Source organism: Aethalodelphis obliquidens, unplaced genomic scaffold, assembly GCF_003676395.1.
Source record: "Aethalodelphis obliquidens isolate GAN/ISIS:26980383/991018 unplaced genomic scaffold, ASM367639v1 scaffold2, whole genome shotgun sequence".
NCBI lineage: Eukaryota > Metazoa > Chordata > Mammalia > Artiodactyla > Delphinidae > Aethalodelphis > Aethalodelphis obliquidens.
The window spans coordinates 63203318-63219478 of NW_020837946.1; the positions used below are offsets into that span (position 1 = coordinate 63203318).

At 41.4% G+C, this 16161-nt stretch overlaps 1 protein-coding gene across 1 annotated transcript in view; it reads left to right on the forward strand.

Annotated features, from left to right (window-relative positions):
• The first annotated feature begins 1101 nt into the window (after positions 1-1101).
• The window catches only part of STK39 (serine/threonine kinase 39), a 476424-nt gene continuing 461364 nt past the window's right edge, over positions 1102-16161 (forward strand). Inside the window, exons 1-2 of the mRNA XM_027129207.1 lie at positions 1102-1494; positions 8824-9078. Of these exons, the coding sequence (XP_026985008.1) occupies positions 9033-9078 (46 nt within the window). The 5' untranslated portion in view covers positions 1102-1494; positions 8824-9032. The remainder of the gene's footprint in view (positions 1495-8823; positions 9079-16161) is intronic.

A 16161-nucleotide genomic window follows, 5' to 3' on the forward strand; every position in this document is an offset into this window, starting at 1 on the left:
TAATGTGCGAGGACCCAAGTCCCCTGCACACACCCAAACCTCTGCACCAAAGCTGTCCACTCAAGCGAGTTTGACCAGAATCGGTCGATCAATTGATCACTTGGCAGGACTTGCAGGGTTATCATTCTCTTGGGCTGGAATGTTATCAGCTTAACCCTCATCTATCTCCTCCCTCTGGAGCTGTCAGTGAATCTCTGGAACTCTAGGTCTAACCCTATTTTGACCTACATTTGATAAGGTCAAGTGTGAGGCATTTCCTAAACTTAGGAAAACTAGGCCAAATGCCCTGCACAGACCCTGGGCCTACCTGTGTCCTAATGTACACCTGTACTTCTGCTACTTCTCTCCTCTTAATTTTGTTTGGGCCACAGAACCAAGGAGTTCATTCCACTGGGCTGGTGAACAGTTTACATAGGAGTGCATGTATGTATTATCTCCTCAATTAATCTTAACTTAGCCAAACATATAGATATGGTTTTCTGTGCCTTCACTACCCCCTTAATTTAGTCTCTAACCAATAACTCTTTTGAGGGGTTAACTAACCTTCAAGCTGCAGGCCAGAGCTACACAGCACCTGCGGGGAAACATAGTAGCTTGTGTGGAATTAGACCATTTGTAAATTGTAGTCAGTTTGAAAAGAGAAAATTTCATTGAGTCAAAAAGCCTGCTTTATCTCCTTGCAAGATTTGATATTCGAGCAGGAGGTACAGATAGAGTCATTTGCTCAGGCCTTCCAAGGCTACCCACGGTAAAGAGACAATACGGTCAGGGCAGACATCGATTTTCTGGATTTCAGACCATCCTCAGAAATACTAGTTAACACAACTCTTCATAGATCCCAATGAAGAAGACCTCTTCTCAGTATCAAAAGGGAATAACAAATCATTTGGAAAAACTTCATGTCTTAAGCGTCAAGTAATGGGAATTTGTTTCAATTCTTGCAGGCTAAAAATATGAACAAACACCACTGAAAAGGCCTAGAAAAAAAGGCCCTAATGGTGAAGTAACACTTTTCCCATCTTGCTGTCTTTTCCCAGGTCACCTTCAGACAAGGGGCGGATTTCCTCCCACATGCATTCTTCCCCCTTGCAAAGCTTTGCCCTCTCCAGGAATGACCCATGGTCAACATTTGGCCTCTGCTTGAGAATTTAAGGACAAATCTCAGCCTTCCTTTTCCTGCACCATTAGAAAATGTCTAAGTAACATGAGAGCCATCCAAAAGACAAAGCCACAAATATCCAACTCAAGGAAACAAAATAAAACCTGAAGATTTTGGCAAGGTGTCCATGGATTTCTGCCCAATGCATCTGGCCTTCCCTTTGGTCTGCCCCAACCAGCTGGGCAGTAAAAGAGGTGGATCCGGAAGACTCATCCATTAGAGGGAATACAGGGCCTGCCTGGTATCTGAAACACCTACGCAATCTGCCGCTACTCTGTGCAAGAGCCTCTGCCTGGCTCTCCTTGTCTACAGGACAAATCCAGACTCCTTCATAGGTAAGCAGGGCCCACAAGTTGACTTTCCATCTCTCTTTCCTAATCCAACAGTTCACTTTCCATCTCTTTTTCCTAATCCAAATCGTTGAACTTTGTACCCATCCCGACAACTCAACCTTCCTCTCTCACATGTGTACTTAAACAAGGTTTTTTCTTCTTCATATTATTTCCTCCTGTTTAGAATGCCTTTCCCTTTTTTCTCTACCCATCAAAATTGTATTTGTAAGCTAACTTCTGTCTCAAAAACCACCTTCTGAAATTTAGATCACATCAGAATTAGAACGAATCCCTCCCTACCTGGGGTTAACGTTGGGCATTCCACCAGGCAGGTTGTCTTTTCTCTTGAACCACTGGCTCCTTTAGGGCAGAACTAGTTCTTATTTCATCGCTATTGCCCCAGGGCCTAGCAGGGATTTTTGCACATAGCAGGTATTTAAGAAAGTTTGGTCTAATTGTATTTCTTAGGAGAACAGCCTCTAACAGCTAATTTAGGGTGGGAGACAGTTGATATGAATTGTTAAGAGTTCAGGAGTAAGAATGAAGTTCACCTGTAAATCCCAGCTTCACTTCTTACAAGCTGTATGGCCTTGGAACTAACTAAATCTTTAAGCCTGAGTTTCCTCATCTGAAAAAAATGGGGTATATTTACATCTGTAATACATAAAAGTATTTACCTCATCTAGCTATTGGAAGAACTAGATAAACACGTTTAGCACGAGGCCTAGCACTTGGTAAGAATTCAATACGTGTTACTTCTCCCCTCCTGCCTCTCCCCTCCCCCGTTCTCCTCCTTTGCTTCATTACTCCTCCTCTTGCTATCTTAATACCATAAGGGGAAGGCCAGCTGTGGACTATAAACCTGGTTACCTCTCCCACAGCTGGGCTCCATCTCTAGGCTATGTCTTAGGAAGACTTTTCCTTCTTGCAAAGAATACTGTAACTGTCACCGAAATGTGGCCTTGTTATCTTGGAGTGGAGAGAATTTGTCTTTGGGTTAACCCCTCTTTTGTTTGAGAAAACTACCTCACTAGCTCTTTGAGACATACAAATGAAAAGTAAATGTTTACCCATTGTTTGGCTAGAAACCGTGAGGTCACCAATAATTGGAAGACCCATGTTTAGCACTCAGAGTTGATGTTTGGTGTGTAAGTTCTTGTATTATTGAAGTGAGCTTCTTCCTGTAGACTTTGTTGCAATTTGTGTGTGTGTGTGTGTGTGTGTGTGTGTGTGTGTGTGTAAAGGAAAAAAATATTTCTAAGCCTTGCAGGAGTGAGTTTGGAGAGCCAGGCTGAATTCTTGCTTGTCCTAGTTAGCACTGGGCTTGGGAGCCAGGTGATGTGAGTTGTTTTGCTTTATTTTATCAGCATCAATGGCAGGAAAAGGAGACTGATGTTGGGGTGAAGTTGAAGGGCGGCCTTTCATAGAACCTTGTCACCCTCTGGGAAGGGCAGTGCCGTTCCTCTGCCCAGGTGACAAGACAGAGTTGGAACAGAGTCATTTCTCCCACCTCTTTGCAAAACCAGCTCCCCTCTGCCTCCCCCAGCAGCTACTGGAGCAAGAAGACCCACCTCTGTTGTCACTGTTGCTCTCAGAAGTCCAACCACTGGCAGAGAAAACTAAGAACGCGGTAGCTGTTATGTAGTGGCCTGAAGCACAGATGGGTTGGTGGGCATCTTTAGGAACTATAGAAATAGTGGGGAAGAAAGGGAAACATTTCTGGGAAGAGTGGGGTCAGGGACGTGACTTATTGAGCTCTTGTAACTTGGATGTTAAAATTATTGTGACCTCATATTACCATCCCCAGTTCCAGTTTTATAAAATCTGTGGCATGCTATTTGAATAAATAAATATTTGGTTTTAAAATGGATTATTATTTTTAATTTATTTTTTTTTAATTTAAAGCCAGAAAGAATTTGGGGTGGGAGATAGCATAGCATGGTGGGGTTTTTGTTTGTTTGTTTGTTTTTGATAGGTAATAAGTGGATTTATTTAGAGAGAAACACACCCCACAGACAGAATGTGGGCCATCTCAGAAGGTGAGAAAGGCCCGTAGTGGTTTTTTTTAAGAGAATGGATTCTGGAAATCAGCATATTTCTATCTTGGCTTTTCTTTTTACTAGTGTAATCACAAGCAATTTATTCACCCTCTTTAAGCCTCTGTTTTTTATCTGTAAAATATAGATGTGTGGCAGATTGTATCTTCCAAAAACAGCTGCACCGGTATATATTTCATCTCACATGCTGTTCTCATGAAGTGACTTTGACCTTCTTTCATTAAGAGATGGGACCAGTAATCCCTTCCCTTGAATCTGGGCTGAACTTTGAAACTGCCTCAACCAAAAGAATGTGGCAGAAGTGATGTGACTTCCAGCTAAGTTATAACAGGCAATAGGCTTCCATGCCTGGCTCTCTGTCTCTCTCCCAGCCTCTAGACCCCAATCGCCATGTTGTGAGGAAGCCCAGGCCACATGGAGAGGTCATGTGTGGGTGTCCCTGTTGACATCCCCACCAGACCCTCAGCTGACAGCCAGCATTAACTTCTCGACATGGGAGTGGTCGATTCTTCAGATGATTCCATAGCCCAGTCTTCAGATCCTCCAGCTGAGATCCCAGACCTCATGGAGCAGAGATAAATCAAATTTATCATGTTCTTTCTGAATTCTTGACCCACAGAAACCATAAGAGATGATAAAAGATTATTGTTGTTGTAAGCCCCTAAATTTTGTGCTGATTTGTTATGCAACAATAGGTAACTAAAATGAGAGATAATGGTATGTAATCCATGGTGGTGTTATGAGAATTTAAAGAAATAGCACAAAGCTTAGCACAGCAGTGAGGGCTCAAAAATGTCAGATGCTTTTATTATAACAAAAAAAGGCAGTTCCTAAGCAAAAATTTGAGGGAAATGAGGGCTCTCAAGAGACCTTTTCTGGGTGTCTTAACAGATAACCAGGGGAAAGAGAAGTTGAAATTGTTGAGGAACCCACGCTAGAAGCAGAGATCTGTGGAGCTGGTGCGTGAATAAATTCACGTGAAGATTTGGTTTTCCCTCTCTGGAAGAAGTGCTCTTAAAATTCCTGGAGCCAGAACCTCAGGATGGGAGAGAGAATATATGTGTCGGGGCCACTGTCATATCTGCACCCTCACAGTGGTTGGCCCACCACCCTGTGGTGAGCACCAGTATTTAAGAGAAGCTAGCTTCTGTATGTAATTACAATGACCTCTCTAGTCAGTTACTCTCCAAGTAACCTGTACCTGTACATGCAGGTCTAATATTAGTTTCTTGGCATATTTCAGAAAGGTATCAGACTGTCATAAAGCCCTTCTGTAAGGACTGCTTCAGTGGGAACTAGGAGATATGTCAAGCTTGTCCTGTATCACTAAGGTAACAAGAACTCCATCATCCTCAAAATTGGCTCTAGTTTCAAGAGCCATCCATCATTTTGATGAAGATAGATGTGGACCACTGAATATTCTCCTAGTGTTTCCAATGACCAAGGATATCAACAGGAAAAGGAAAGACAATGGCCAGTTTATACTTCTAATCTTTTTCCCCCATACACACAAAAAAAGGTTATAAAGTATTATAAAGTCAGTAACAGAATAAGGACACCAGAAAATATATCTTTTTCCCCCTCTGTTCCTGAAGGTGTGTTGTGTAAAATTTGGGATTATTTCAGATTTATAAACAATTATTTTAAGCAATGATTTGAAAAGAGAGGCAAGACTTTAATGGTGGTGTCTCTGGCATAGTAGCTGAGGAAATGGTTTTTAGGTTAAATGTCATTTTAACATCCTTTAAATCATCCTTTAACCCTACTGATGTGGCACATGCTGGTAAATTTAGATACCATCTACTGAGTGCTTTTCCTTGTTCTAAGCACTATACTAATTTCTTTGTATGCATTACTTCATTATAATCCCCATCACGATCAATGTTATGAGATAGGCGTCACAAACCCCAATTTTTTCTTGTGGAAATTGAGAGTTACAGAAGTCAAACAGCTTCTAAGAGGAGCTGAGATGGGATCCAAAGACCATGCCTTGCCCATTACTAACTTTAGCTGAGGTTGCTTCTCCACTCTGCATGTGCAAAGGCTGCTTCAAGACTCAGCTCAAGTGTCACCTCTTCTTGCATGGTTTTCTGTTCACACACACACACACACACACACACTCACAGGACATCTCTCCCACTCACTTCTCTCTAAACTTCTATAGCATGGCTGGCCAAATGAAATAATGTGAGCCACGTGTGTAATTTTAAATTTTCTAGTAACCACGTAAAAGCGTGAAAAGAAACAGGTGAAATTAATTATATACTTTAACCCAATGTATCCAAAATACTATCGTGTCCCATGTAGTCAATATAAATATTATTAATGAGATGCTTTGCATTTGTTGCAGTGAATCTTTGAAATCTGGTGTGTATTTTATACCTACAGTACATCTCAGTTCGAACTAGCCACATTTCAAATGCCCAATAATCAATAAGTAGTGGCTGTTCTATTGGACTGTGCAGTTCTATAGCATTTAGCCCATGTCATTTCCTTTTTATTCAGTGTAAAGTAAGTCTCTTGAGGTCAAGAAATGAGACAAACTCATCTTTGTGTTTCCCAACATCCCCAAATATCACATAATAAATGTTTGAGTCAACATGTGAGTCAAGAACACAAGTACTGGCACCTTACTGGATTCCTAGAAGGGAAGTATCTGCCCCACATCAAGGCATGGGTAGTTCTCACAAAGTCATCTTCCCACCAGGTAGTCTTAGGAGCTACAAGATGCCCAGAGAGCTGCAAAACAGCCTTGAGATTGAAGTTGTGAAACTGACAAGGAAGAAAAAGAGAGAATGCTATGGGGGTTATGAAAACAAAAGACAGACAAAGCCCCAGATCACTTTCTGGTGATCATTCAAAAAAAGAAAACGAGACAAACACATGGTGATGAGAGGTTACCAAGTGACTCAACCATCTGAAAATAATAGAGCAGTAATTGATACTTAGTGTGAAAGGTTTCTTTAAATCTCTCCGGTGTGGCTTACACACTTGAAACACATCTTGAGCATATAAAAGTGGTATATTTGGAAAAAATAACCTTTTTTTGGCCACTCAGGTTATATCTGACTCAAAATCCAACAGGTAGTATCCATTAAAAAAGTCAGTTGTCAATTAGTGTCTTAAGTATTGACCAGTTTTTTCTTTTTTCAATGAGTAGCTCTTACGATATGGGAATATAGCTTCACAGTGTATTTACTGTATTGTTTGTGAATTTGTACTCAGTTATTTTCCTAGTTGGCTGTGACAGTTAGTGACACATCCTAAAATACTTTTCATTTGTGTAGGACTTTAGAGTTCACTTTTGTATATATTACCTCCCCTTGATGAAACTCTTTGGGACATTTTGTGTCACTCCCCAGGAACCTTCTGTCGAGGATTTCTGGAGTCATACAATCAGAGTCTCAGGCTGTTGATTTTGGAAATCATGTCAATTCATAGTTTACAAGTGATTAAAATGCAGTCTTCTTTAAAATCAGAGCTTGCCTTTTAAGTACATACGGGTCTTTCAGGACATACAGGTGGATTGAATGCAGAAAATCCTCAGACGCTCCCTCTGCCTGTGAAGTAATAAGGTTTGGAAAAGGCATTTTACTGATGTCCTTCGGTTTCCAGCAAAAACATGTAGGACTAAGACCATCACAGGCTGAGAGGGCACTCATAAAATATGATGAGGCCTGGGCTTCCCTGGTGGCGCAGTGGTTGAGCGTCCGCCTGCCGATGAGGGGACATGGGTTCGTGCCCCGGTCCGGGAAGATCCCACAAGCCGCGGAGCGGCTGGGCCCGTGAGCCATGGCCGCTAAGCCTGCGCGTCCGGAGCCTGTGCTCCGCAACGGGAGAGGCCACAACAGTGAGAGGCCCGCGTACCGCAAAAAAAAAAAAAAAAATGAGGCCCAGAAGTTTGGGGATTTTTAATGTCAAGAAACATTCTCCCTGGAATATCAGCCTCACAGTTATTATCATTTCAAGAGGAGGCCCGAAACAGGTAAGGAAGCCTCTGGACACTGTTGGCTGAAGCAGGGCTTCATCTGAAATCTGCACTCAGAGCTGACTGAGGACACCTTGTCCTGAGGTGTCTCTCTGTGGTCTCACCACGAGGTGATTGCCAAGTAGCTCGGTCTGCTCAAAGTTTCACTAATGGAGTTTGATGGTTGGTAACAGAAAAGTAAGATATAATGCAACTTCTTTTCTTCTTTTTCAAATCTCGTGCTAATTTATATTCAAATTCTTTTAAGCATCCAGGGTGGAAGGGAAAGTTTTTTCCCTCACAGGGTGGTTAAGAGTAGGGCGTGGGTAGGGTTTCCATATGCCCTTTACACCCAATTAATTTTCTACAGAATTGAGCTCTCAGGAGGCTGCTAGTTTTAAAGCCTATCCCACCCCCTTTTATCAGCCGTTGAAATGGGCCATTAGATCTTCAATCGTTATCAACCCAAGATGTTATGGTTGTAGCTTAGCAAGAATAAAGCCATTTTCGAAAGGTGTGTGTGTATGTAACAGGAAGAAAACTGTGTTACCTAAAAAAATTGGATAGCGTTCTACATTCTACACTAATGGATCTTTCCTAACAGTGGAAGGGGGTGGGGGAGAGTAGGTTAGAAGATTGTGGGAAAATAAGAGAGGGCTTTAGGGCCATGGTTTGCCACCCTTTTTGATCAAACATCTCATTTTTATAATAAGGAATTAAGACTGCCACCTTGACTCTCCTGAAATGAAATTCAAATAATCTTTTCTAAAAATCCAATGTACTTCCCTAACTGTAGTATAAAGGAGCAATAAAAAGGAAGCAATTTATGAAATACATAAAAATATGTATTCAATACGCAAATGTTTGGCTAAGAGGACACTAGAAAGTCCATAATGGAATCAGATGCCTGCACTGATCCTAGAATCCAACAAACACATTGGTGACAACTGCACTCTGAACCGTTGTGTGTTGCATTGAGCAATGTTGCCATCCTGATGTGATGTCCTGAAATAGTGAACACCTCTTGGGGAAGTTCCAAACCAAATGCAATCATCCCTCAAAAAGTCAAAAATATGTTGTTTTTATATATAACTCAGAGTCAGGTTCTAGGTTCAGATAACAGGATTTATCTTTACCTACATGAGTGTCCAAGGGAACTTTGAAAGTAGCAGGAGATGCCAGACAATTCTTCATTATGTGAGACTATCTCACAGGTTGAGATAGGTTCAAGGTTAAGACCTTGAACGCCATTTTAAGGTCTTAACACCATTTCCTGTTTTATGCTATGCTGAAGTCTCCTATTCTTAGGCCCAGACCTCTCGCAAAGCTGGTGAATCAGGCTTGGAGAGCATCAGCGGTGAACAATGCCCCAAATCATGCCATGAAGCTAGTTTGGTGAAGACCCTGCCACTGCCACCACAGGGCACAGACAAGTCAGTGTGTGCAGCTGCCACCACTGACCTGGGAAGAGAACACAGCTGTCTCCCAGGTATCACCCTATACTGCTTGAGGACCACATGGTAACTGCTTCTTCACGCCGCTGGCTTTCGCCTTTGAAGTGTGGTGAGTGAATCTGATTGGCTCAGCCTCTGTCACATGTCCTTGTCTTAACTGAAAGGGAGGTTCGGAAAGTATACAAACATCTTGACCTTCTAGAGTGGGAGGCAGGCTCTGCTTCCTCCAAAACAAGAAAAGGGTTCAGAGGCAGGACAGCCTACCAGAATGGCCAATGCCCACTCTAGCTGGCCAAATGAGTTCTGCAGAAGTCCCATGGGGTTTTAGAGTAGAGAGTGGTCTCTGAGGAGTTATGGGCAAGGAAGGATTTATACAGGAGGTGAGGTTTGATCAAGACTTGAAGGATGAGGAAATTAATATGGTTGTGTGTAGGGATGGGAGAAGGAATTCTCTAGAGACGGAATGACATGAACAAGTATGCAGAACTGGGAAAACAAGTGCAGGCAAAGGAGTCCAATTTCACTGGAACTGAGTTCCACAGGGAGTCATTAGTGAAAGGAGAGAAGAAGGGACAGGAATGGCATGGAGAAGTTTGGTGACTTTGTTTAACAACCTTTTGACGTAATCAAAGTTGTGTTTGATGAGAGTATTTGCATATTTTCTGTATTGACTTTTATTGATTTATCAAAAAATAATGTCCTTGTCAATTTGAATCTCATTCTTAGTCTTTAGGGGAACAGACCTGTTTTTATGAATTGCTAGGAGCCTGAAGGTTATTTGGTTGTTTGTTGTTTGTTATTTTTGTCACTGTTGTTGCTGTTTTTTTCTGATAAAGAGGCTAACTCCTTTATACTTTTAATTTGTATTACATTGTATCCACTGAGGAATTTCACAAGTATCTTTTAGCTGATTCTAAGAGTGACCCCCACCTGCAACTTTTAATTAAACTAGGTGTCATAATCCATTTTTTCCAACACTCGTTGCACACCTAACATGTACCAGGATCACTATTTAATGCTTTCATCTACATGTTTAATGTTATTTTCAAATTACTCTTTTATTTATGAAGAAATAGGATCTGAGAGAATATATAATTTGCCCAATGACACACAATTTAGAAGTGGTGGGATAAGGGTTTTGACTCATGTCTGTCTATCTAATTTCCACATGATCTAGTGGCTTCTCTCATCAGAGTGCAATCTGAAATTATTGGCTGTGCTATCTAGAAGTTCTGTGATATTTTGGTTCTAGCCATTCTGAAGCCAAGAGTCTCTGAGACTCAGTTTTAAAGAACTCAAAGGAAGCAGATCTTTTATTATTATTATTACTTTTTTATTGACGTATAGTTGATTTACAATGTCGTGTTAATTTTCTGGTATACAGCGAAGTGATTCAGATATATATATATATATATATATGTATGTGTATATATATATATATATATATATTCTTTCTTTTCCCTTATACATTATTATAAAATGTTGAGTATAGTTCCCTGTGCTATATAGTAGGTCCTTTTTCTTTATCTATTTTATATATAGTAGTATGTACCTGTTAATCCCAAACTCCTAATTTATTCCTCTCCCCCTTCCCATTTGGTAACCATAAATTTGTTTTCTATAAGTCTGTTTCTGTTTGGTAAATAAGTTCATTTGTATCATTTTTTTAGAGTCCACATATAAGTGGTATCATATGATGTTTGTCTGACTTACTTCACTTAGTATGATAATTTCTAGGTCCATCCATGTTGCTGCAAATGGCAATATTTCATTCTTTTTTATGGCTGAGTAATATTCCATTGTACATATATACCACATCTTCTTTATCCATTCATCTGTCCATGGACACTTAGGTTGCTTCCATGTCTTGGCTGTTGTATAGTGCTGCAATGAACATTGGGGTGCATGTATCTTTTCAAATTAGAGTTTTCATTTTTTCTGGATATACGCCTAGGAATGGGATTGCTGGATCATATGGTAACTCTATTTTCAGCTTTGTTTTGTTTTGTTTTGTTTGTTTTGTTTTTTGTGGTACGCGGGCCTCTCACTGTTGTGGCCTCTCCCGTTGTGGAGCACAGGCTCTGGACGCGCAGGCTCAGCGGCCATGGCTCACGGGCCCAGCCGCTCCGCGGCATGTGGGATCTTCCCAGACCGGGGCATGAACCCGCGTCCCCTGCATCGGCAGGCAGACTCTCAACCACTGCGCCACCAGGGAAGCCCTATTTTCAGCTTTTTTAAGGAGACTCCATTCTGTTCTCCAACCTTGTTGGACATCTCACTCAGGATCACCTGGCTTAAATCAACAAATCTTTCATCTTGCCAAGGATGCCCTTTGCAGTAGTGGAAGTTAACTATGCTACTATAGTCTTTATGCCATTTTTGTTTGGCTGTTGGACAACTCTGCCTTGAGGTGATATAATCTGCCTTCCTTGGTACTTCCTTGACAGTACCTGGTACATCCTTGTGTGATAAAGTTACCCCTGAGAGGATGTGCTACACTCTTGTCTCATTCTCTGAACCAGAGGCTCCAAGTCCTAGAGAGTGGTAATACAAACCAACATCCAAGATCTAGGCATCATCATGGAGAAGAATGGACAACAGAGTCCAATGGTGATGTAACAACCCATTTGTGTCTCCAGTACATCCTCCACCCCCAGCAAAGCTTGAGCAGAAATTTCAAGGTATGGCCATCCAGTACGCTGTAACATTTGGTTTCCAATTTCTATTTTCTTTCTTTGTTCACGCTTTGAGAGAGAGACCAACAGGCATTAAAATGTCAGAAAAAAAGCAGGCAATGGGAGGAAAATGGAAAAAATAAGTAATCTTCGATTTCAAGCTTGGCTGGACCTCTCCCCTGCTCTGCTGCCCTTAAGGAACAGACCTTGTAGCAGGTGTCAGAGGCATTCACCACCCACCTCAAGTCCTCACTCTCTAGATCCCTCAATCTGAAGGTCATTTTGTCTCATATTTCACTGAGAAATAGAGGCCAACGGTTTGAAAATCTTTCCTTTCCCTCACCCTGCAAACCTCCCTCTATTTAGAAAAGTGTACCTCCTACTTTTCAAAGTTAAGCTCTCCTCCCATGCTCCTAACACCAGTCCCACCTACCTTCTTCTGTAACTCGCTCCATCAACTACCTTTATTTTTGTCTCCTATGTCTCTCAGGTTACAAATATGTTCAAGGGCACCATATCTTAAAGACAAACCAACACATGAAAAGGCTTTTCTACCCCTAACCCACACACTGCCAGTTCACTTCTTTTCCCTTTGCACAGATTTGTTGAAAGGGTAAGGCTTCATGTACTGTCTGTACTTTCTCACCTCCCATTCACTCCCTGATGCAATATGGTGTCTTTGCTGAAACTGCTTCCCCCAGACCAATGTATTGGACATCTGAGTTTTTGTTGTTGTTGTTTGCTTGTTTGTTTGTTCTGACTGGCATTCCTGACCAGAGTTCCCCTGGTGGTCACAGTCAGAGGGGACATTCACAGAAGCCAATGTAGACCTCTTGAGTTTCCTTCTTTGGAATCTGACACCTGAGCAGAGACACACTGAAGAAGATGTGAGTGCTGAGCATCAGCTGGCATCACAGTGAAAAAAGTCCACCTGTTTTTTTGATGCTCAGCACCCCAGGGCTCCTATATTTCCTGCCCTTCCTGAGACCTGGTATCTCAGCTCTTCATGAGACTGTGAGCTATACTGTATGCTGATAGCTCCCCTTTTCCTTTTTAAGTTACTGAAGGGGAAATGGGGAGTAAAGGCTAATAAGCATAGAGTTTCTTTCTTCCCTGAGATATCTTTCTCACCCATGTCCTAAGATGATGGGAATACAAGGGGTAAATCCCTGACATCAAAACTCCCTAAAAGTCCAATATTATAGAGCAAGTCATTAGCATGAATCCACCAGACACCACTTCCCCTGAGTTGTCTTACACAGATTTTCCCTGCTAAAAGGGGCATTCAGAGGTGGAGTGATGATAGTTGAAAAAAAAACAGAAGAAGTGCAACAGGGATGCTTATTAATTAGTTAGAAGAATAAAGAATCAAATTGGCTTATCCTCAGTTCTAGGAGGCCTGGAGAGGAGCACACATAAAATCAGGTGGACACAGATTCATGTTCTGGAAGATCCAGCTTTAAATCCCAGCTCCATTGCTTAATCTGGTTTTAGACTCCTTAACTTCTCGAAGCCTCAGTTTCTTTACCTGGAAAATGCAGGTAATAAACGTATCTACTGTGTAACGTTCTTATGAAGATGAAATGAGCTGTAAGAAATTTTAAATGGTTAGCAGAGCGTCTGTTAACCAGTGAGTGATCAATAAATGTAACTTGCTATGACTATGATTTTTTTTCTAAATTCATGTATAATCTCGCTGGCTTGCCATGAGTTAGGCCACAGTGGATGGTCATAAAGAAATATATTTTAACTGCTTTTTAAAATTATTTTAAAATCATCCTTAAGTTGCCCATAAGGAAAAAAGAATTGGCTTGGATCCTTCAAGAAGAAAAGATAGATCTGAGCATTCAGTGGTGATAGGTGAGCTTCCTAAGGAACGTAGCAACTTGGTTACTAGGGAATTTTTTTTTAACTGAGGAAGAAATGATTATGTGTTAACATATTTTAGATGTGTGTCATGTTTAGGGATCCTTACTGTTCAAGGAAGTCAAGTAAGGAGGGAGGCAGTTTCTCATTGCACAAAATGAGACAAAAAGAAAGTACAACGGACCCTTGAATAATGAAAGGGTTAGGTATATCAATTCTCCCTGCAGTGGAAAATCCCTGGATAATTTAGTCAGCCTTCCTTATACGCGGTTCCTCCGTATCTGCGATTCCATATCCTTGGATTTAACCGACCTCAGATGGTGTAGTACTGCAGTATTTACTGTTGGAAAAAATCCGAGGGTTTTTTTCCCTCGGGAAAAGTGGCCCCACGCAGTTCAAATCCATGTTGTTCACTGGTCCACTGTATTGAACTGAGAGAGAAACTGAATATTACAATGGCAATTGATACTTCATCTAAAACTGCAAAGTAGACAGGTGAGTGCTATGTGGCTCAGTGCTAAACCCAGAATATAACTTCAACAGTTTCCTAAAAGCAATAAGGAGTATGATAATTGAGTAGAGAGTTATAACACTGGGACTTTAGTTCAATGATTTACAGGACCTGTACCTAATGTTGTTCTCTGTTCATGTCCTTACAGCACAGCATTAAACAGGTTGCTTGAAAATTAAATAAGAGGACTAGGCCTTAGTACCTGTGTGACCTTGGTTATATAAAGCGTGGCCATCTGTAAAGTTTAGCAACTAAAAACACTTGCCAAACTGACTTCGAAGAACTATTGGAAACATCAAAAGGAATAATTAATGTGAACACACTTTGCAAATGAAAAGGCAGGATACAAATGACTATCCTTGTGATTATGCGAAATCAAGTGGTTAGTAAATGGTTAAGCACTTTACATTTTATTTTAAAGGTACATTTTTATAGTGAAAACAGAATTGACTTCACCATAAATTCATTTTTTAAAACTAATTTTTTGCTGCCTCGGGTCTTCATTGCTGCGCACAGGCTTTTCTCTAGTTGTAGTGAGCGGAGGCTACTCTTCGTTGCGGTGCGCGGTCTTCTCATTGTGGTGGCTTCTCTTGTTAAGGAACACGGGCTCTAGGTGCGTGGGCTTCAATAGTTGTGGCACGCAGGCTAAGTAGTTGTGGCTCACAGGCTCTAGAGCACAGGCTCAGTAGTTGTGGTGCACGGGCTTAGTTGCTCCGTGGCATGTGGGAATCTTCCCGGACCAGGGCTCGAACCCGTGTTCCCTGCATTGGTAGGTGGGTTCTTAACCACTGCACCACCAGGGAAGTCCTCGTAAATTCTTTTTAAATTAACAAAATATTTAAACTATGGGCTCCAGTGTTAGACACCACCTGGTGGCAGTTAAGAGTAATGCAAGTACATTGCTGAGCTGCAGCACAAATGTCACAGAAGAATGTTAGGTGGAATGGGTACCGAGAAGGTCAAAGAAGGGCTTAGACTAAAATGAGCTGAAATGAGACTTGGCATGCTCAGGATTGAAGATAGAAAATGGCTCTAGGGTTCGTGTGCTACAACCTGCAGCAGTGAATCCACTGCTTGCCTCAGCTGTAACTAAATTAGGGGAAGAAAGTCAAGCCTCTTCTTTATCCTCGTCTTCCCACTGACCAGCACAATAGTGCTCAAAAAGTTTATTAAATGAAAAAAAGAAAAAGGAAATAATAAGGGAAGGGAAAGAGAAAGGGAGATAGAGAGGGAGGGAAAATCTTAAAGGAAACTCTGTAAACGAGCCCATTCTGTGTGTTTTTATTTTGTTAGCTTTTTTTCCCCTTCTTGTTGCCATCTGGTTTCTTTTGAAAAATTCCAACTCTGTGTCAAATGAACTAAGTTAAAAGATGCTAAGTTGGGATGGATGAAAAGCAATAGTATATCTTTTTGGAAATTTTATTTTATTGAAGTATAGTTGATTTACAATGTTGTGTTAATTTCTACTGTACAACAAAGTGATTCATTTATACATATATATATATATATATACATTCTTTTCCATTATAGTTTATCACAGGATATTGAATATAGTTCCCTGTGTTATACAGTAGGACCTTGTTGTTTATCCATCCTATATATAATAGTTTGCATCTGCTAATGCCAAACTCACAATCCATCCCTCCCATACCTCCTCTCCCACTTGGCAACCACAAGTCTAGGAACAGTATATATATATATTTTTTGGCTGCGTTGGGTCTTCATTGCTGCGTGCAGGCTTTCTCTAGTTGCAGTGAGTGGGGGCTACTCTTCATTGTGGTGCACGGGCTTCTCACTGAGGTGGCTTCTCTTGTTGTGGAGCACAGGCTCTAGGTGCTCAGGCTTCAGTAGTTGCAGCACGTGGGCCCAGTAGTTGTGGGGTGTGGGCTCTAGGGCATGCGGGCTTCAGTAGTTGTGGCGCACGGGCTTACTTGCTCCGCGGCATGTGGGATCTTCCCAGACCAGGACTCAAACCCGTGTCTCCTGAATTGGCAGGCAGATTCTTAACCACGGTGCCACCGGGGAAGTCCCAGTATATCTTTATAGGCTCTTTGTGATGGAACAAATCTGCCCTGACCTGGAATGCTAGGAAGAGTCCATGAAGTAGGGCAAATACGACCAAACATTGAGATAGTTTGTG